Below are 21,190 nucleotides of genomic sequence, written 5' to 3' on the forward strand. Positions count from 1 at the left end.
GGCTTGGAGCAACCTGGGCTATTGAAGGTGTCCCTGCCCATGGCAGGGGGTGGAACTGGATGAGCTTTAAGGTCCCTTCCGAGCCAAACCATTCCATGATTCTGTGGTTCTCTCAGCCTGGTGAATTGCTGGACTCTGGCTGGCTCCTGTTGTTTTTGACCAGGAATCCCATCCCACTCCAGAGGTGAATTTCCCACTTGGAACATTTCTGCAAAATTGGGACAAATCAGTATTTCTGTGAAGAGACTGAAAGCCCTGAGTCTGCTCCCAAATGAGTCCCCAGAGATGGTGAAGGGGCTGTGCTGGGGTGGTGCCAGCTGGGTTCCTGCATCCTTAAAAATGTGTCTTTGCTCCAGGTGGGGAGGAGCTGTGGAAAACCCTGCCAGGGAGATGGGGCAATCTGGGAGCAGCTGTTTGGAATGTGAGCCGTCAGGAACTCTTGTGCAAGCAATTAGCCCAACAGAACTCTTTTCTTGTGGCTTATTTTTCATCTGAAATCGTTACCACACCGGGACCCTCCTGGCGCTGCCCGGCGGGGTGTGGGATGGGCTGTTTGCATCCCGGACCTTCCCGCTCCCTGTGTCTGGGATATCAGATCCCAGCTGCTGGGAAATGGCCTGCATGGAGCAGCGAGGCCGTTTCTCCCACCCCAAACTGTCTGGACTCCCTGTCTGCCCTCTCCCTAATGCACTGTCTGGAAAGCTGCCTCCTTCCTTGGGGCTGCTCCCAGGGGAGGCTTGATGGGCTTAATTCAGCTACTATTGCAGCAAGGTGATTAATAATTGAAGAAATGAAGTCATTGCTGAGTAGAGATGGAGGAAAGGAGGGCATTGGACAAAGGACAGTGAGGGCTTTGTGATCTGGACCTCTCCCACCCTCTGCCCAGCACGGAGCATCCTGCCCCTGAACCACACAGTGAGGGACCACGAGGCTTAGACCTGTCTTAGCTGCCCCCTCTTGCTGAAGAGCAGAGTCACATCCTCCTCCTCCCTGTCCAGGGCTCAGAGCCTACTTTGGGACCTGGGCAGGAGCAGAGGAGGGCACCTGGATGTTTCTCCCAGCTGCTCCTGCCGCCTCCAGGAAGGGGCTGGAACAGGATGGAGCCGGGATCCAGCCCATGGGCTGCAGGTCAGAACCCCCTGGGCTGGCCCAGTCCATGCAGTGTCTCTGCTGGAATGTGCTGTGAGGCTCTGCAGGGATTTGGGGGTTTTCCAGTGGGAGAGGGTGCCTTTTTTCCAAGCACTGAGAGAGGGGAAGACACGGAGCTGTTTCTGTGGGGGTCTGTTCCTCTGCCTCAGGTTCCACCCGGAGATGATGGGGAAGGGCTGGAAGTGAGCAGGGTGGAGGTGGGGTGGGCTCTGCTCTTCTCCCCCAGTAGCAGGTCCTTTTTGGAAGCCGTGGCTGGGGTTCACCTGCTCTGGTGCTCTGTCCTCACTCCTGCCCAGGAGGCTGAACTGGAGGGTGATGGCAGAGCCCCTCGTGGGGGTGTCTGGCCTGTGTGGGGACATTGTCTTCCCCAGTGCCACCCACTGGCACATTCCTGGGGCAGGAGGGTCTGGCTTGGGCTCGGGAGCATGGTCACCTTCCTTGCTTCCATTAGCTCCCTGGATTGTCTCACCTGAGTATCCTGTGCAGGATGGAGACCATGGAGAGGACACTGGGCAGCCCAGTGCTCTGCAGAGTGTGACACCCCTCAGGTGCTGCCTCAGGCTGGGCAGGGGGCATCCTTCATGCCCTGAGGCTCCCGTGCACAGCTCCTGCTCCACCAGGACAGCCTCAGAAAGAACCTGCAGCCACAGGGAAGGAGAAGTGGCAGGAGAGGGGCCAGAAGGGACTGCAGTGGCTTCGGGCCCTGCCCAGAGCTCAGGGATGCTCTTTTCCCAAGGACTGGGAGCTAAAGGCTCCTTTTCCAACCCCCTCCCCAGCCAGAGCCGGGAGAGTCCCAGGGTGCTGCTGGGACTGGCCTGGGCTCAGGGAGAGCACAGACCCCCCTTGTTCCAGCAGGAAAACAGAGGCACAGAGAGTTCCACAGTCCTCCCTCTGTTATCCCGCTGGCTGTGCCAGGGCACAGGGCTTTGAGCTAAGATCCTGCTCCTTTCCCCCTCCAGAGGTGGGGAAAAATGGATCCCCTTCAGATATGGATCCCAAATCCCTTCAGCAGCCCCTTTGGACACCCCAAGGCACAATGTCCTGATCCCACCCCAGCAGACCCCCTGTCCCTAGGGGGGCACATCTGGAAAGCCCCTCAGGGAGGGCAGTGGCCGTGACAAACCTTCCACAAACCCAATCCTGAGCCCCAAACACAGCCCTGCCCTGGTGATGGAGTCATTTGCTCAGACCCTGGGATAAAAACACCTTCTGAGCCCAAGTGCCCACCTGGAGGGCAGGGTGGTGGCAGGGTGGTGGTCCAGACCTGGCAGGAGGGTCCCTGAGGAGCAAGGAGTGTGCCAGGAGGAGGAGATGTGTGTGTGGGGGTGTTCATCTTTGGTCCCAGTTTTTGAATGTTTTGGGCAAACCAGATGCTGCTGCTGAGTTTTTGGCTGCTCGTGCTCCCAAAGAACCCCTGGGCTGCTCCATGGGGGAGGGATAGTCCTGGAGCAGAACCTGGGAGAGCACGGGGGGCAGAGCAGCCTGGGATGGGAGAGGGGTCTTGGAGAGGACTGCTGTCCGTGGGGCCCTCACCTCTGTCCTGCTGAGGTCTCCTGCTTGCCCAAGAGAGTTGTAACCCCAAAACATCACCTGATGTGTTTTCTGCACTGCAGCCTTAATAGCTGCCTCTGCTTATCCAGGAATTCAAAAGCAAAGCTGAACTGGTTTCCATATGGATCTGCAGGAGAAAACTTGAACCCCACAGGGACCTTGGGCTGCAGGGGTGGCTGCAGGTGAGAATCCAGCTTGGGAGCAGGACCTGGAGGTGGGAAGTGCTTGCCATCTGCTGGAGAGCTTCCCCTTGGCACAGGCAGCAGGTCCAGCTGGAGCATCCCACAGAGCCCAGGTCTCTCCCAAGGCAAACTTGCTTTCGCAGAATCGTTAAGGTTGGAGAAAACCTCTGAGATCATCGAGTCCAACCTCTGACCCATCACCACTTTAGCAACTAGACCAGAGCACTGAGTGCCACCTCCAGGGCATCCTCTTCCAACGTCTAATCACCCTTTCTGTGAGGAAATTCTTCCCAATTCTTCCTTTACTTCTCTGTTGTGAGACAGCTTTGGCTGCCGGAGTGGGATCACAGAGGGAAGGATTTCTGTGTAGGATATGGGGTGTGCAGGGTTGGGTGTGGGAGCCCTGTGCTGCCCCTGGGGCAGTGTGGGGAGTGCATGGGGCAGGGGCTGTGGGTCTGCAGAGCCAGTCTATCCCTGTCTTCCCTTTATGATACAGGAAACCTTCTCCCTCCCCACAACTCCCTGAAGGAGGTTGTGGTGAGGTGGGGGTTGGGAAACGGCCTCGAGTTGTGCCAGGGGAGGTTCAGGTTGGATACTGGGGAAAATTTCTTCACTGAAGGAGTGGCCAAGCCCTGGCACAGCTGCCCAGGACTGTGGGACTGTGGTGGAGTCACCATCCCTGGAGGGCTTTAAAAGAAATACAGATGTAAAGCTCAGGGACATGGTGGCCTTGGCAGTGCTGGACTCAGTGATGCTGGAGGTCTCTTCCAACCCTTGATGGTTCTGTGATTCCATAACTTCCATGACCCCACATCCACCAGTGCTCTCGTGGAACACTGTTTTCTAGATTCCTGCAAGTCCTGACTTGCAGTCCCCTGTACCTCCAGCTGGTGACAACAGGAGGCAGAGTGTGCAAGGGCAACACTCCCTGTGGCAGCCTCAGGTCCTGCCTCTCTCAAATGATTTTATCTTCATTCCTCTGAACCTCATCTGCTGTAGATAAACCAGTCACACTGTGCTGTACCTGCCAGGCAAGCCCCGCTCAGCTCCAGGCTGGTGGGTGCTCAGTGCACAGGGTGTTTTGGGGGAAACAAAAGCATCATTTGGCTGGGATTTGGGACAGGCTGTGTCTGTCCCGAGAAGTGCCACCAAATTTCTGCGAGGGCCACCTGGCAACCTCCCACTCCTCTTGGTCCCATAGTGAGGCTTTTTTGGTGCCCCAAATTGGTCATGGAAGATTGCAGGAACTGTAGCAGTGTGTTTGTGCCTCGCTGTGGGCTTAGAAACTGTTGGTATCTTTGTGCTGACATTTACCAAAAATGTTCATCTGGAGGCATATCCCGATGTATAAATTTCAGTCCGGGGATTTTAATGGGATTTCACAAGCTACTCTGTAGCCCTGATGGTCCTGTAGGACCAGCTGTCCCGGGGAATCAGATGAACAGTCCTAGAGGATGCAGACTAAGGGTCCATCTAGACCAGCCTGAATATCTCCAGATGTGGCCACGGCAGGGACCTCGAAGAGAAAGGCCAATATCTGTGCTCCCAATCTGGAATGCACTCCCAGCCCCCATCCATTTTCATTTTCTGAATTGTCTTTGAGCTTCTCCCTCTGAAATTCAAGGCCTGAGTCAGCCACTTGGAAATTTCCTTGAGATCACCATGTTCCTTGGCAAGGAGCTCCTGGTGTGAAGAGCTTCCTTCTGTTCCTTTTGAACCTGGCTCTTGCCAGCTCCATTGGATGGTCCATGGTTCCTGCTAAGGAGAAACAGGGACCATTTGCTTTGTCCCTCTTTCTAGGCCCACTCATCATCTTGCAGACTTTAATTCCCACGTGGAAAGTCTCAGTTCTTCTCAAAAGTACATCTCATCCAAATTCTTGCTTGGAGGTGCCCCCCCCCGTGATCTCATACCTCCCCCAGTCATTCCATTTCCAGCTGATTTGCTCCCAGTTAAACCCAGTTTCCCACATTAGTGGTTAGAGGTGGTGTGGTGGAGCCTGCTGCCTTCAGGGCTGAGCAGAGGCTTCCTCCTGCATCCCAAAAGCGTCCTGGTGAGGGATCCAAAGATACCACGCGTGATTTCTATCAATAGATGAAACACACCATAAGGCAGAGGTTTCACAGCCTCCAGAAATAGCCACTCTTTAGGATGTGTGATGTGGAGGAGGTTTTAGAAATCAAAATATTTAGAGATTCACATTATTTGTCTTGGCAGGAAGGAGCAGCCAAGACTGAAATACAGAACCTTCGAGGAAGGAACAGAGTTGAGGAAAACAGTGAATAGGGGGAATAGCAGAGGTGTCAAAACCTCCAGGAGTTCCTTTTGGGTGAATGGAAGCAGGAAACACGGTGTGTCTGAAAGGAGGGAGAATTCATTGACAGTGTTGAGGCACATTTATATTCCTGATAGAAAATAGTGATTTTTTCCAAACAAATCTTGACATTTTGATCAAACCTGTAGCTGAATGTTGCAAGAACATCCAGAACACTCAGCTAAAAGCAGCACTGAGCTGGGCTGTGTTGGTGTGAGCCATCAGTGAGGATGCTCCAGCTCATTCCCCAGCCTGTTCTCCTCCTCTCAGTTTTATTCTGGTCCCTGTGTGGAGATGTGTCAGAGGAGTGGAAGGTTGGTCTGAGCAGAGGACATGTGGAAGTTTGGGTCTGAGTGTGCTGGTGGGAGCAGGGGGTGGGAGGGGTGGATGTTGGTGGCCCCTGGGTTGGCAGGTCATCACGATCCTCTCCTCATCTCAGCCCGATCTCAACCTCACCTCTCTGAGTGTTTCCCAGTCTCCCAGTCAGTCAGATCTGTGTCCAAGCCTTTTTCTAGCACTTCCAGCCTCAACCTGCCCCCTGTACCCTCAGGCAGGGCTGTCAGCCGAGGTGTGTGACCTTGTTGTCACCTCCCCTGTCTCCTGTGCGTGGCCAGCCCTGTGGACAGGGGATCAGGAGTTTCATCCACACCTTCCCCAGCATTCCTGAGCAGCAATGGGGGAAAGAGGATGCCAAGAGCTCCCAAAGCAGGGGAAGTGTGGGAGCAGGGTGAAGGGAACTCTCATGGCTGGGCTGGAGTTGTGGCATGGCTGGATTGGGAATGGGATGGTTGGGAGCTGCTGTGCCTCTGCTGGAGGTGTGGCACGGCCAAAGTGGGAATGGGGATGGATGGGAGCCTAATTTCCCTTTGAGTTCCTCCTCTGGGTTCCTGCAAGGCCTCCACTTTGGGCAGGGGCTTCTACTTTGTGATCATCCTCAACAGAGAGACAGGACCCCTTTTGTCACTGGACCATCAGGAATGGCGGCCTGCTCTGGTGGCTTTCCCATCATGCTGTGGTTGTCCAGTACCTGGACATGTTCATTAGCACCATGGAGACCTCACTCCTCCTCCACTCTCCTGAGGCTTTTCCGGAGAGCCAGCAGAGCCCTCCTGTAGGGATGGACCATTTCCAGCAGGAGTTTGTCCAGTGACACCGTTCCTGGCCCGAACAATATGGGCTAAACCAGCCAATCTCTTCTCTGTGTCTGTGGCTGGTGGGACAATGACAGAGCAGTGTCAGGAGGGTGTCAGTGCTGGAACCAAATGATCATCTGAGCCAACTCTGCTGTGCCGACGTGCCCATGAGCTCCTGACACTCTCTGTGAGCATCAGTGGCTGATTCCCGTGTCCAGGGAGAACTAAGCTCTATTTTAGCTGTCACTGGTGATGTAGCACAGAACCAGTTCCCTCAGGACTAGCTGCAAGGGATGGCCAAGGGCAGAAGAGGAGCCCAGATCTGGGATGGCACCACGCTCCACCTCCTGCTCTGCACGTTTATGCACCGATGGCCTTCAGGGCCCCATGGAGGAAGCCCCTGTTGCCTCAGGGCAGTGCTGCAAGTGGGACCCAGCAGGGCTGTGGTGGGCACTGCCTGCTCAGCCTGGCTCAGGAACGTTCCCTGCTCCAGTTGCTGTGGCAGAGGTGGAATGTCCCGTTTGCCCGTGACGCAGATGTTCTGGGAAACACGAGCGTGTGGCAACCACGGCCGCTCTCCGTCCACTGCCGCGACTTCCAGAGAAGAGATCCACCTACTGATTCTCTGAATCGCTAATTTTGGGTTCTCTAGAGAGTCCTTTGGTCAGGGGAAAGGAAGCAATAGGTCATATCCTGTTCTCTCTCCTTTCATGGTATCATACCATTGATGGGCACTGCTCTCACTGGGGCTCTGGGCAGTTCCTCCCCAGGCCCATGTGGTGCCCCTGACACAGCACTTCTCCCATTGTGTCATGGCTTTCACCAGTGTTTCCATCACATTTCCATTTTTGGTCACTGTCTCCCTCTTATAAAGAGGGCTGAACCCAGGGATCCCACACCAGGCACAGCCAGGGGCACCCTGCACCAGTCCAGCCTGACTCCTACAGCTCATCTCCACCCAACAGGACCATGAAGACCTTCACAGCAGCCCTTGCTGTACTTTTTGTGGCTGTCCTCTGCTACCGGGTCTCCTCTTCTCCAAGTGAGTCCAAGCTCTCCTCTCCGAGGAGCTCTCTCCTCTTTCTTTCTGCTGTACAAGGTCTAGGAATGCTTGGCAGCTCTCCCTTCCCAGCACCTGCTGTGGGAAAGGAGAGACATGCCTTGCCTTGGCTCCTTGAGGGGAGGGTGGCTGTGGTGGGAGCCCACTGTGGGAACAGCACTTCCTCCAGTGGGGATCTTCTCCTCTGACCCCACTTCTCCCCACTGGCACTTTTCCTGATCTGGTGTAATCAGAAAAGTTCACTTCTCTTCCAGTTTCTCTCGACCATTTCGGTCCCTGCTGCACTGAGTTCATCACCAGACCGTTGCCCTTGAGACTTGTGAAGAGCTATGAGCACACAGGCAGCTACTGCTCTCAGCCAGCTGTGATGTGAGTAGATCTCCTGCCCTGCTCCTGGGGGCCCTGCTTGTCCTGGCAGTGCCAGGGAGCCCCACATCACACCTCATCCTGACGAGGAAAAGCACCAGGCAGGGCTCTCCCACGTGAGGAGAACAGCCTGGGAACAGCTCAGAGGACAATCCCACATCCCAGGCACCCAATTTCTGGATGTCCTCATGAGATTTGAGCCAAAGGAGCTTTTGCTGGTCACCTCCCTCATCCACAGATAGTGGGACCCAGGCAGGATGGTGTCCCCAGGCAGGATGCTGAGGACAAAGTGGCTTAAGTGGCAGAGAGCAGGACACCTGTAATGACATTGAGCTACCCCCCACCCCATTTCCCTGGGGCTGTTTTGCAGCTGTGGAGGTGTCTGCTCTGGTGGGGTTCACTGGTGGCAAGGAGCAGATCGTCCCACTCTCCCTCTCCGTCTCCCTTTCCCCTCTCCCTCTCCTCTGCTCACTGGATTTCCTTCTCCAGATTCACCACCATCAAGGACAAGCTGGTCTGTGCCAACCCTGATGAGAAGTGGGTCCAGGACATGGTGACTCAACTGAAGCACAAGGAAGGCAGTGGATGAGCAAAGCCCTGCTCCCTCCAAGCATTACCTCAGCAAGGATCTGCTCTCATGGGCACCTCCGAGACAAATCCCTGCTTTCTCATTGCCTGGGAGTTTGGCAGAGTATTTAACACAGTGTTTAGCTCTTTTATTTAAGTTTCTGCAAAGGCAATCTTAATTTATTTGACATTTTCAGTGAAACTTTTCGTTCTCGTTTGTACTGATGGTGTTGAAGTTATTTTTGCATAATAAAAAGGAGCAAAACCTGCAGCTTCTCCCACTGGTTCTTGGGATGCTCCACGGAGACTGCGGAGGGCAGCAGTGACTGGGTCCAGGCTGTCACTCGGGGTCTGTGGGTGGTGGGGTGGCACCTGGCTGTCCCTCAGCCCCTCTGTGCATCCTGCCTGTCCCTCCTGCCTCCTGCCAGGCTGTGCCTGAGCCTCGTCCTGGCCCATTCCCAAGCTCCCGCTTTCTGTGGTGGGTGGGTGTCCTGGAGGATGTTTCGGTGTGACGAGGTGAGGGGGTCACCGACCCCAGCCAGCACCTCCAGGCAGTGGGCAGGTGACATCGGGGCTCCTGAAGTCCCAAAGGCTGCTCAGCAAACACCAGAGACACCCCAAATCCTCCTTCACCCCCAGCCAGTCCATGGCCACGGGTTATTTCTGGCGCTCCCCTGTCTGTCCCGCTCTCCTGGCAGGGTTTTCCTTTCGCTTTGACCCGCCGGGCTGGACGCGGTGCCAGCCTTCGGGGCTGGCTGCAGCTGTCCTGGCCCGTGCCAGCTCCTCCCCCAGCCAGCACAGAGCCTCCGTGGCCGGTGCCACACGGCTGCAAGGCCGGCTCGTCCTCCAGGCTTCCATGGCACTGCCGGAGCTCCCTGGCCGTGGGGCTGTGGCAGGCTGGGAGCCGGCCTTGGCTGGGTGACACCGGGGGAAGGAGGTGCCCGTCGAGGCCACCATGGCCCTGGCAGGTGCCCTGGAGCGGCTGCAGGAGGAGGCCATCTGCCCCATCTGCCTGGAGTACATGAGCGAGCCCGTCAGCATCGACTGCGGGCACAACTTCTGCCGGGGCTGCATCGCCAAGCACTGCCAGGACAAGGGGCTCTGGGCCGACGGGCCCTTCTCGTGCCCGCAGTGCAGGGCCTCCTGCCACCGCAGCGGCCTCCGCCCCAACCGCCAGCTGGCCAACATCGTGGAGGGCATCCGCCAGCTCGGGCTGCGGGGCGGCCTGGGCGCCGAGCCCGACCCGGGCACCCCCCTGTGCCCGCAGCACGACGAGCGCCTCAAGCTGTTCTGCGAGGAGGACGAGGAGCCCATCTGTGTGGTGTGCCGGGAGTCGCTGCTGCACCGCCCGCACACCGTGTACCCCATCGAGGAGGCGGCGCAGGCCTACAAGGTACGGCAGGCGGGGGCACCGGGGGGCCCTGGGCACGGCAGCACCGGGGGGGGGGTCAGCCAGCAGGACCCCACCACCACCCCTCTCCCAACAGCACCGGTGACACCGCCGGGAAAGCAGAGGAGGGGGTGGCAGAGATGGTGACACCCATCCAGCAGCTGGGATAAGGCTGGACCCGCTATCTCCCAAACTGTGGATGGATCCAGGCTAATCCCTGTGCATCCAGCTCAGGATCCAGGCTCATCCAGGCTCACCCTGTCCATCTAGCTCAGGATCCAGGCTCACACTTTCCATCCAGCTCAGGAGGCAGCCTGGCTCCCTGCCCCTCCAGGACCCCCTGGAGAAGTTGGGGCAGTGCAGACCCTCCAGGACCCCCTGGAGAAGCTGGGACAATGTAGATCCTCCAGGAACCCCTGGAGAAGCTGGGACAATGTAGATCCTCCAGGACCCCCTGGAGAAGCTGGGGCAGTGAAGACCCTCCAGGACCCCCTGGAGAAGCTGCCCTGAGGATGTTTTGCCTCAGGTGCAGCAGTGCTGGCACCAAAACCCCAAATGCCCAGCGGGCAGCACCACCAGCCACCCGCCACACCTGCACTGAAGGAGAGCTGTCACTTTGCCCTCCAGAACATGAAAAATGGGGAAAAAATACAGGGAAAAGCTGAGGAGCATGGGGAGGGTTAATGCTGCGGGTGGAGTGAAGAGCACAGCTGCTGGGTTCGGGTGCCAGGGCTGGCACTGCCTGGTACTGGGTCACTGTCCCCCCCCCAGGCAGAGGGGACCCAGCCAACCTGCCCTGCTGGGGTGAGCTCAGCCCATGTTCCCTCTTTTCAGGTCAAACTCCAGAAATCCCTGGAGAATCTTTTGAAGGAAGCGGAGGAGGTGAAGAAGCGTGAGTCAGCGGAGAGGATGAAAACCCAGGAGTGCAAGGCAGGTGTCTGGCTTAATTCTTAAAGAATGAGCTTCAGAGACATCAGCAGTTAAAAAAAAACATCCTGAAGGGTCTTGTCTGGGGACATGGATTCGTCATAATCTCCAGGATGGGGCATGTCCCCCTGTCCTGCTGTGCTTGAAACCAGGCTCAGAACCCTGTGTGGCTTTGTAAAAAGGTTTGGAAGGAGCAGCGCTCCAGTTTCCCTGGAATCACGAGGGCTTTGTGATGGTTGAACAAATAGACACAGGGTGTTTTTTATTGCCTTTTGTTTTACAGCATGTGCTTGAGTTCCAAGCCAGGTGTGAGCCGTGTGGTGAGCTCTGCTCCACGGCAACAGGAACCAGAAGTGTTTTCATTAAGAAAAGAAAAAAAAGCTCAATTACTGCACCTCTGCCCGGCTCCAGATGGTTCTGGGGAGAGCAGACGCCAGCAAACAGCTGCATTTCATGTCCCTCAGGGTGAAAGCTGGAAAGTGAAAGTAACTGCAGAAAAGGAAATGAAACTGCCGGCCCAGAGTTATCCAGCCCTGAATCTGAGCTGAGGATTAATCAGCTCTGGCAGGGAAGACAGGATTCTCCACACTGCCCTGGTTGATTACTCAATTCCCCTGTCTGGGCAGCCCAGCCAAGGGGTGGTGGGATTTTGGGATGCCCCTGTGAGCCCACTGTCCCTGTTGGAGCTGGGGATGGAGACTGTGAGGGCTGTGTCACTGTCCCCCCACTGTGGGATCCTGAGTCAGGGCTCAGCAGCAGCTCAGCTGCCTCCAGCTCCCTCTGGTCGTGCTTTTATAGTAAAAGGAGAAAAAAGTCCCTTGTTGGTGCTGGGGGAAGTGGCTGTGGCTGTCCTGGCTTATCAAGCCTCCAGGACTCAGGGCCAAGGAATCATGTGCTTGGATGCAAAAGTAAGTGGAATTTAGTTGCCTTTATCTTCTGCATTCTGAGGTTTCCTCACTCAAGCTACTGTGGGGTGTTTTCCTGCTCCTCCAGTGTTCCAGGAAAGTGCCAATTTATAGGAAGGAGGGGAAAGACTAAAGCACTGGCAGACCCTTCCCATTGCTGGCCCCTCACCCTGCAGTGGGACACTCGGGGAGCCCTCCCTGGGTCTCCCTTTCCATCCCTTCCCAGCCTTGAGGCTTTTTTACATGGACAGATAGTGACAGGACAAGGTTTTAAACTAAAAGAGGAGGAATTTAGGTTGGATATTGGGAAGAAATTCTTTGCTGTGAGGGTGGGGAGGCCCTGGCACAGGTTGCCCAGAGAAGCTGTGGCTGCCCCTGGATCCCTGGAAGTGTCCAAGGCCAGGCTGGATGGGGCTTGGGCCTGGGCTAGTGGAAGGTGTCCCTGCCCAGGCAGGGGGTGGAAGTAGAAGGTCTTTCAGGTCCCTTCCAGCCCAAACCATTCTGTGATTCTGTGATTCTTCCAGCTCTTTCCCTTTGCTGTGGGTTTTTCCAGCTGCCCAAGCAGTGGATTAGCCTGGATTTGGCTGGAGGTTTGAGTTGTTCCTCCAACTGTACCTAATAAAAACCTACCCTGGCACCTGGAGGCACCTCCTTGCAGCCCAACAGCTCCCCCCACCAGACATCTGGGGTCCAGCTGAGCAGAAATGCCCTGGGGCAAAGTCCTGCTGTTGGTAAACTGAGGATGTGGAGTGGGAATTCCGGTGAGGTGGAAGCACAAATTTCCTCTGGCTGCTTTTTAAAATTCATGCACTTATGTCAAAAATGTGGTGGTTTCCCAGGGCCTTTCCCAGCTCCATCTCAGCTTCCTAGCTAATATTGTCTCTCTTCACCTCACATATCTTCTCATCACCAGGAGATGGTGAAGAAAAAGCGGGAGAGGATCGTGAGCGAGTTTGGGAAGCTGCATCGGCTGCTGGCTGATGAGGAGAAGCTGCTGCTCCAGACACTGGAGGAGGAGGAGAAGCAGATCTTGCTGCTGATCAATGAAAACCTGGCCAGGCTGGTGGAGGAGAAGTGCTTGCTGGAGGACCTGATCCTGGAGATAAAGGAGAAGAGCCAGCAGCCGGCTGACGGGCTGCTCAAGGTCAGGCCATGCCACCAGCCCCACTGCCTCAGCCCTGGGGCCTTTGCCACCTGGGGTTGGCTGGTGGGCACGAGGGGCTGAGCCACACACCCAGAATGGCTTTTGTCTTCTCCTCCTAGGACATGAAAAGCATCCTGAGCAGGTGGGTACCCGTGCTCATTCTTGGTAGGTACCATGATTGTTCCTCATGAGTGTCCATGATTATTCCTGGTAGGTATCTATGATTATTCCTGATAGGGACCACGATTGTCCCTCCTACTGTCCTGGATGCTCCAGGTTCTGAGGGAGATGTTTGTGTCTGCTCCACACCGGCCACCTTGTCCTCCCTGTCCAGCGTCTGGTTTGGTCCTCCTGGGGTAGACACAGGAGGGACTGAGTCAATCCCTCAGAGGTTCCATCCTCTTTTTCCAGGGGCTCAGAGCCAAGGTCTTGCCTGGCTTGTGACATGTGAGATGTGTCCCCTCCTAAGGGACGTGCTGCCCGGTGGCCTTGCTCCTTCCTTCCCTGGGACTGGCACTGCTGCTCCCTGGATTGTTTCACTCTGATCCCATCAGGATTGCTGATATGGTTATCCCTAGTGCTCATCCCAGCCACAGAGCTCCAGGGAAGCTCCAACAGCAGGGCATTAATGCCACTCCCAGCAGGAGAGGGGCGGTGCTGTGGGCTCTGGGTACAGCCCATGGGCATCCCTGTCTTCCCAGGTGTGAGGAGGTGAAATTCCATTCCCCCAAGCCTGTGTCGGTGACCCTGAAGGAAAACTACAGCATTCCCGAGCGCTGCCTGGGCATGAGGGACATGCTGAAGAAGTTCAAAGGTAAGGGGCTGCTTTTGTGCCAGCTCCTGGCACATTTGGGTTCTGGTTGCCCCCATACCCCAGGGCACGGGGAGGCTTTTCCAACAAGCTTTGTCCAGCTGGTCCCACTTTGTGCACTGATGAGTTCAGGATGGTTTCATGGTGGGGAGACCTTCCTTGTTGTGGTCTTAGGTGGGTTGTGGGTGGATCCTAAAGGCTTGGAGGTCACTCAGGGGTTTGAGGCACCCTGTTGCCCGTGAACTCTTGCTCTCAGTGTTGGCTCTCTCTGAAGGTTCTCAGCCACCCTCGTTCTGCCCCTGCTCTGCAGCAGATACCAAACATCTTGATGTGGTTTATGGTTATCTCGATTTTCTACGTTGCACTTCCCCATTGCCAGGGGCTGAGCAAAACCACAGGCACGAGCAAACAACCGTGGGAGGCTGGAAGGTCTGGGGGAGCCCAGCACCCACAGAAACACAGAACAGCTGAGGTTGGAGGGGACCTGCAAAGATCACTTGGTCCAACCCCCCTGCTCAAACAGGGACACCTGGAACTGGTTGTCAGAACCCTCATCCAGGTCACAGGCAACCAGCAGTAGGACAGGAGGGCACAGTCTTAAGCTGCGACGGGGGAGGTTTAGGTTGGACATCAGGAAGAAGTTCTTCACAAAGAGAGTGATCAGACATTGGAGGGGGCTGCCCAGGGAGGGGGTGGAGTCACCATCCCAGGAGGTGTTTAAGAAGAGCCTGGATGTGGCACTCGGTGCCATGGTGTAGTTGACAAGGTGGGGTTGGGTCAAAGGTTGGACTTGATGATCTCACAGGTCTCTTCCAACCTGGTTGATTCTGTGATTCGATGATTCTGTGATTCTGTGTCCATGCCTGCAGACCCCTGAAGCCTTGTCTGTCCTTCCACCCTTCTCTCTCTCCAGTGGATGTGGTCCTGGACCCCGAGACGGCGCACCCGGAGCTCAGCGTGTCCGAGGACCGCAAGAGCGTGAGGCGCGGGAGCAAGAAGCTGCTCCTGTCCCTCTTTGACAACCCCAAGAGGTTTGGCACCGCCCCAGTGGTGTTGGGCAGTCAGAGCTTCTTCTCAGGCCGCCACTACTGGGAGGTGCAGGTGGGAGACAAGCCCGAGTGGGGGCTGGGGCTGTGCCGGGAGTCCGCCGGCCGCAAAGGCGCCGTCCTCTTCTCCCCAAACAACGGCTACTGGGTGCTGAGGCTGCAGAACGGGGGCAGCTACGAGGCCCTGACCTCCCCCATCTCCCCCCTGAGCCTGAGCGTGAGGCCCCGGCGTGTCGGGATCTTCCTGGACTACGAGGCAGGAGAAATCTCCTTCTACAACGTCAGCGACCGCTCCCACATTTACACCTTCACCGACCGGCTCACCGGGAACCTCCGGCCTTTCTTCTTCCTGGGGGGCTTTTTGGGGGGCAGAAATGCAGAGCCCTTGGTGATCTCCTGGGTCAGGGATACGCAGGGGACCGGGTGTGTCATCCTGTGACAGCGGCTGTCCTGGATTCTCACCGGTGGGCAGAGACCTGGGAGCCCAACCGGCTCCTCCAGTGAGCAGGAGCACCAGGGAAACACCTCTGTGCCTTGGGGAGGGTCCTGGCTGCTGGCTGGGTGTGACCTGATGCATGTGACACCCATCAGGTCCACATCCGTGCTAGGAGGGGCTCTTCGTGCCCTCACCCTCTGTGCCACCGATGGGCACAGGGGAGTCCCCTGATCACTGATGCCCTGGTGCTCATCTCACAGGCTGCTGGAGAAGGGTATGAGCCCAGCCTGCCACGTAGTGCTGATTTTGGTGTGAATTATATCAGAATAAGGCAATAAAGGGTTGATCTGGGGAGCCTTTGGTGGTTTAAGGTGTGGTTTTGTGATGTGTCCACCCCTGATAACCCAAAACGTTTCAGAGGGCAAAGGGTGCTGCTGGACCTGCTCCTCTCCAGCCCAGAGAGCAGCTGTGGATCGTGTCCTTCAGGCAGAAATCATAAAGCTGCTCAATTTGAGGCCGATTGAATTCAAATAAAATGAGATTTGGTAAAACACAGCCTGAAACACTCAACACAATTTATCATTGGATCTTTGAATCACAGAATGGTTTGGGTAGGAAGGAACCTTAAGGGACCCTCTTCCTTCCCCCTGCCATGGCCAGGGACACCTCCCACCAGCCCAGGTTGCTCCAAGAGCCCCATCCAACCTCACCTTGGACAATTCCAGGGATGGGGCAGCCACAGCTTCTCTGGGCAACCTGTGCCAGGGCCTCACCACCCTCACAGGGGAGGATTCCTTCCCAATATCCCTTCCCAATATCCTCTGGCAGTGTAAAGCCATTCTCCCTTGTCCTGTCAATCCAGGCTCTTGTAAATAGTCTCTTGAATTTCTCTGGGATGTCCTGGATGGTGCTTTAGGAGTCTCCTGGTGACAAATGATGCTGGACTGGGATAGCAGTTTGAGATCTGTTGTGTTTTGGGGAGTTCCATCCTCCTGCCTTCAGCTACAGGGTATGTCTTTTGGAAGCCACAGGGCAGAGAGACGAGCCCAGTCCCAACTTTGCCACATCCCAGGAAGGACGAGGGTGATGGATCTCAGTGGGATCTGCAGTGCATTGACACCACAGCAATCTGACAGGGAGATTATGATTTTGTGTCAGCTCCATGGAGAGGGAGTTTATGGAATCTGAGGTAAGAAAGGACATGAACTTTGAGGGCTGGAAGCAGAGGCATTTGGAAGGGGGGAGTAGTGAGGACAGCCAGGAAAACCTGCTGTGCAGGGAAGAAACCAGGGCAAATGTCACTGGGCCAGGGGTAGGATGAGGTGGCGGGATGGAAAGTGTCCAGAGAGCAAAAGCAACCCGACCCTGGGGAGGGACAGACGAGTGACACTTGCTGCAGTGCCGCGGGGGGTGGTGGTGAAGTGTTTCCAAAAGAGCAGGAGGAAGTGCAACAGCTGGGAGATCTTGCAGAAAGAGATTAAAAAATGAATGAGAAGGAAGGATGTGAACTCATCCTGATGCAGCATCCACAGCGTTTCTAGAAATCATGAATCTGCCTTGCCAGGAAAGACAGTGGAGGTCAAAGGCATCAGAGAGCTCTGAGCAGGCTCCCAAGTTTTCCAGCTGGTGGACTCTCTGCATCACCTGCAACTAAGGAACTGCTCAGGGCAGATACCAGTTTGATGCCCAGACTGGTTGGCAATGGGCAGCTGGAGAGAAGCCAGGAGCACTGGGATCTGGTTTTGGGAGCTCTCTGGCTGTCTAAGTGTGATTTGCAAGCAGGATTTCTGGTTAAGTCATGGCAAGTGGAGCTTGTCCCTGTTCTCCTCAGTGGAACTGCACTGATTGTCTGGCTCTGGCCTCCACACAGACCCTGCAAGGCCCAAGTCCTGCTCAGCCTCAGCCCGGGGGGGGATGGCTGCACAGGACCATGGAATAATTTAGCTTGGAAAAGACCTCTAGCATCATAGAGTCCATTATCCCAGCACTGCCAAGGACTGCTCTGCTCAAGGTGTCTGGCTTGGCTGAAGGAAGAAATCCCTTGGGATGCCACATCTGGCAGAGTGACCATGGGTTGGGTGTTGCTGTTTTTTGAGCAATCACTAGATTAAAGTCACATTTTTAGGCTCAGTTTTGTCACCCAGATGCACTGACAGTGTCCCCTGTTATGACTCAGCACAATTTACAGTCTTGCAGCTTTAGAAATGTGCTTTCTCAACAAGTTACATTTTCCTTTCTCTTCCAGCAGAAAATGTTTTGTCGCCTCAGGGGGATGTGAGTCATTGTCTGCTTCTTTCTAAGCATTCAGCAGAAACGGCCTTTTGGGTCTTTGTGGCCACTTCTGCCTTTTCCTGGCTGTCACAGGGAAGGTGACAGCCAGGCACCATTTCTGCCATGATACTTCCATGTCTTCCTCAGCCCTGGAAGTCTGGGATACCTCCCTGCTTTAGGAAAACACTGCTTTTTTATGCAGCCTGCCAACCCATCCCTTTTTACACCACATTTTTGAATTCTGGCCCCTCAGAAGTGACACACTCCCTGACTGTGGTGTCTCTGGGAAGAGCTGTTCTGGGTGTGGGATGAGCCTCCCCTCCCTGTGGCAAACCAGGACCTGGTCCCTGGGATAAGGCACAGAGCTGGCACTCCTGAGTGCACGGGCATTTTGCCTTCAGGGTGTCCCATTCCACTCTGAAAAATCAGAGATGGAAAAGCCATCAGACCACGAACCCTGACTGCCATCAATCCACATCTCCATCAGCACAGCCCAGCTCCTCCTCCTGTAGGATGCCAGGCTCCAACCTCCAACTCCTCTGGCTTTTGTTGTGCCTCAAAATGCCTGTGGACACAGCAGAGTGATGTAAACAACTCATACAGAGATGTGCAGGGATGTTGCAATAATGATGCTATTCTTATCGCAGTAAGGACTTAATTTCAGTAAATTAATGACTTAAATTCAGTAAATACCACACTCTGGTTTCAGGATGAGTCCCTCTCTTAGTAGTTTACAAATTCTGAAACCCTTGACAGCATTGTTCTTGTTTTGATCTGAATCCAGAGGAAACCCCCTCGAAAGCCACCCTCCTCTGGGGTCCCAGCCCCTCTTTCTCTTAATCTGCTGCCTCAGCCTTAGTGCCCTCTGCTTTCTTGTATTCCCCTGCCTGAGCACCTCACAGGGCTGTTTCTTGGAGGGATGAGCACCACAAATAGCCATGAGCTTCCCAGGGAAAAATTTCCTCCCTGTGAGGGTGGGGAGGCCCTGGCACAGGCTGCCCAGAGAAGCTGTGGCTGCCCCTGGATCCCTGGAAGTGTCCAAGGCCAGGCTGGACAGGGCTTGGAGCAACCTGGGCTGGTGGGACAGTGTCCCTGCCCAAGGGGTGTAATGACATGATCTTCAAGCTTCTTCATGATTCTTTGTCTATGATTCTACAGCCCAAGGGCTGCACAGTGTGAGGGTTTCCTTGCATTCCTCAGCTCTAGCAGCAAAATCAGCCTCAAAAAGCTGCGTTGACAGCAAATACAGCCCCTGCTCCGGGCAGGGGGATCCCTGGGTGTGGATTTGAGCTGATGGTGACATGGGTACTGCAGCTCCTGCCTGCTCTGGGCCACCATCCTCACTGCTCCTCCTCTGCAGAGCGTGGAGGCTCTGGAGATGCCCAGGGATACTCTCCCCACGCACACACTCCTCCTGCCTTTGCCTCTCTCGTGCGGGCTCCGTTCACACCTCAGTGCCCGGGGGGGGTGGATTTACAGCACTTTGGGTCCCTCCCCGGCACTCTGCAGCTCCTCTGAGCTGTCACACGTGGGTGGGTGTGAGATCAAGGCAAACATGAGCAATTCAGGGCTCCCTCAGGCTCCCAGAATAGTGGTGAGGAGTGAGCTGAGGTACCCGCAGCGTGGCTGCTGTGGGAGGCTGGAGTGTGACCCGAGTGGTTGAGGACATTGCACAGGGGGTTGTTCTCCACAGGCTCCAACAGTGCCCAGGCTGGGTGATGCTCCCTGGGTGACCCCACACCCTGTGTCCTTCAACAAGAAACCCCAGGGCTGTGGGACTGCCCCCACAGGGGCAGATGGGGCTTATATCCAAGAGGCACTGTGGAGGCTCAAGTGATTTTGGGATGATCCCATTGCAGGTCTTCCCCCTCCTGTCCCCTGCTCCTGCTGTTCCCTGGAGTGAGGGCAGCTCTGGGCACTCGGTTTTGTGCCAGTCTCAGCCCTCAGGGTCACGTCCCTGGGCTCCAGCACTCTGCTGGCTGGCACCCAATGGCCCAGGTGTTTTCACCTCCAGCATGACCATGATGATCCCTGCTCCTGGAGCTGGTCCTGGGGCGTGCAGGGCCTGGGGAGTCCAGGCTTGGACCAAAACCGCCACCCCCACATGCAGCTCTTTGTCCCCAGGGTGAAATCCACCCCCCAGCCTGGGGCTCCCTCCCCTCAGGAGGAAGGGGGCTCTGCTCCTGCTCTCCACCTCCCTCTCCTCCTCCCTGGGTGCTATTTTGAGTGGATGCAGTGGTGGGATGACTGATGGCATTCACGCTGCCCCGTGGGCTGGGGAGCCGGGGGCTGCAGTTCCTGAAGTGACAAGATGTGCTCTTTCCTCCCCCAGACGCACCCACGTCCCCCTGATCCCTCCCAGCCCCACCCGGGGCTCCTCTGGCTGCTCATCTCCCACCCAACCTCTGTGTCTGCTCCTCTTCACCCCTGCCCAGGAGCCTCCCTCCCGCTCTGCCCCCCTGTGTCACCCTGATGGTCGTGTTTGTCCTCCCACATTCAGTCTGGAAACGCTGTGGGGTGAGCTGAGCCTTTTCTCCCTTAGGAGAAACCCAAATCCTCCTTGTTCATCCAACAGAGCCTGCCCAGAGCTAATCAGAGCAACCCAAATACCAGCAGTGGGGTGGGAAATGCCATCAGGGATGTGGAAAATGCCATCAGGGATGTGGAAAATGCCATCAGGGATGTTGGAATTGCCATCAGAGATGTGGAAAATGCCATCAGGGATGTGGGCTCCATCTCCTTCAGCTCCAGGGGGGACCAGTGGAGATGTCTCCTTGCAGGAGCAGGTCCTGCCCTGGGCTGGGGTCCAGCAGGGTGATCTCTGGAGAGGAATCTCCAGGGATGGGCAGGTTTTGGGGGCACAGAGAAAAAACACCTTTTCTCCTGAGAGGGAATATCTGCCAAGCCTCATGTCCCAGGTAAATGAGAGCTAAATGAAATAGTTCTGAAAATCTTGCAGGGAAATGTATTTTTTCCACCCTCAGTTCTGGGAATAGCTGATCCATTTTAGCTGTAGCTCTCAGAAAGCTTTCCCTAAACCAGCCAGTGTGTTAAATTTCAGGCCCTAAAGGTAATATTTTAATTGATTATAATGGGGCCAGGGATGGAATTTAACGAGCTCCCGGTTGTCATAATGAGTGGTGATTAAATGCTGTCTAAAAAGTGTGAGCCAAGCTACCTGACTGTAATCTGAGCCTTTCTCACACTTCTTTCTTCATGGTTTTTCTTGTCTTATTTTGCAAAACAGGACGTTCAGACAGGGAAAGCTTGTGGGAGTTTTGACAGTGTGGAAAAGGAAATAAAGAACATGTTGCCACTATGATAATGTCAGCTACTGTCATCCCAAAGGGCTGTAATAGAGGCAAAGACAGAGAGTTCTTACAAAAATATTTATTTATTGAAATCTGGATTGAATATTATGCCAAAAGTACAATTAATTAAATACAGAACGTACAACCCGAGTCTGCATTAAAAAAATAAATCTATTAAATAAAATTCTTGTTTAGCTTGGAGTTATTGCACCTGATCCCTCCCCTATAAAAAAATTAAATAGGAAAACATTAAGTTGGATTCTGGAACGTTTTCAGTTTCTCAGGTAGCTCTAAAGGGCATTGAAGCATTTCTGATGCACCCACAGCTGGGTCGTGCTCGCCCATCCCGGGAGCCGGGACACGGAGCAGGATCTGGGCAGGATCTCAGCTCAGCTCCAAGTCGTTCATGTACTGCTGGACCCACTCCTGCTCGGGGTTGGCACAGACTTGCCGGCCCTTCTTGGTGATAAACCTGTGGGGTGCAGAGAGGTCAGTTTTTGGTGGGAGAATGAATGGGGAATCACAGGATCATGGAACAGGTTGGGCTGGAAGGACCTTAAAGATCATCTCATTCCACTCCCTGACTTGGGCAGGGACACCTTCCACTAGCCCAGGTTGCTCCAACCT

General features: G+C 55.3%; 2 protein-coding genes across 4 annotated transcripts in view; one reads left to right on the forward strand and one right to left on the reverse strand.

The window, feature by feature from the left end:
- The first annotated feature begins 9,114 nt into the window (after positions 1 to 9,114).
- On the forward strand, positions 9,115 to 15,351 carry LOC108501836 (E3 ubiquitin-protein ligase TRIM39-like). 2 transcript variants are annotated; one of them, XM_017824099.1, is made up of 6 exons: positions 9,115 to 9,715; positions 10,547 to 10,642; positions 12,461 to 12,688; positions 12,808 to 12,830; positions 13,390 to 13,502; positions 14,413 to 15,351. In XM_017824099.1, the coding sequence occupies exons 1-6, from the start codon at positions 9,278 to 9,280 to the stop codon at positions 14,982 to 14,984; spliced, it is 1,470 nt and encodes a 489-aa protein (XP_017679588.1). In that variant the 5' UTR covers positions 9,115 to 9,277; the 3' UTR covers positions 14,985 to 15,351. The 2 variants fall into 2 exon arrangements, with proteins under 2 accessions (XP_017679588.1, XP_017679587.1); XM_017824098.1 differs by having other exon boundaries at positions 9,117 to 9,715; positions 12,458 to 12,688.
- Positions 15,352 to 20,643: 5,292 nt separating this feature from the next.
- The window catches only part of LOC108501809 (C-C motif chemokine 4 homolog), a 7,335-nt gene continuing 6,788 nt past the window's right edge, over positions 20,644 to 21,190 (reverse strand). The window contains exon 3 of one of the 2 annotated variants that reach the window (XM_017824045.1): positions 20,644 to 21,022. In XM_017824045.1, coding sequence (XP_017679534.1) covers positions 20,948 to 21,022 — 75 coding nt within the window. In that variant the 3' untranslated portion in view covers positions 20,644 to 20,947. Of the gene's footprint in view, positions 21,036 to 21,190 lie in introns of both variants that reach the window. The other variant, XM_017824044.1, reaches the window with a different exon arrangement.

Source organism: Lepidothrix coronata, unplaced genomic scaffold (assembly GCF_001604755.1).
Source record: "Lepidothrix coronata isolate B3197 unplaced genomic scaffold, Lepidothrix_coronata-1.0 Scaffold108, whole genome shotgun sequence".
Classification (NCBI taxonomy): Eukaryota; Metazoa; Chordata; class Aves; order Passeriformes; family Pipridae; genus Lepidothrix; species Lepidothrix coronata.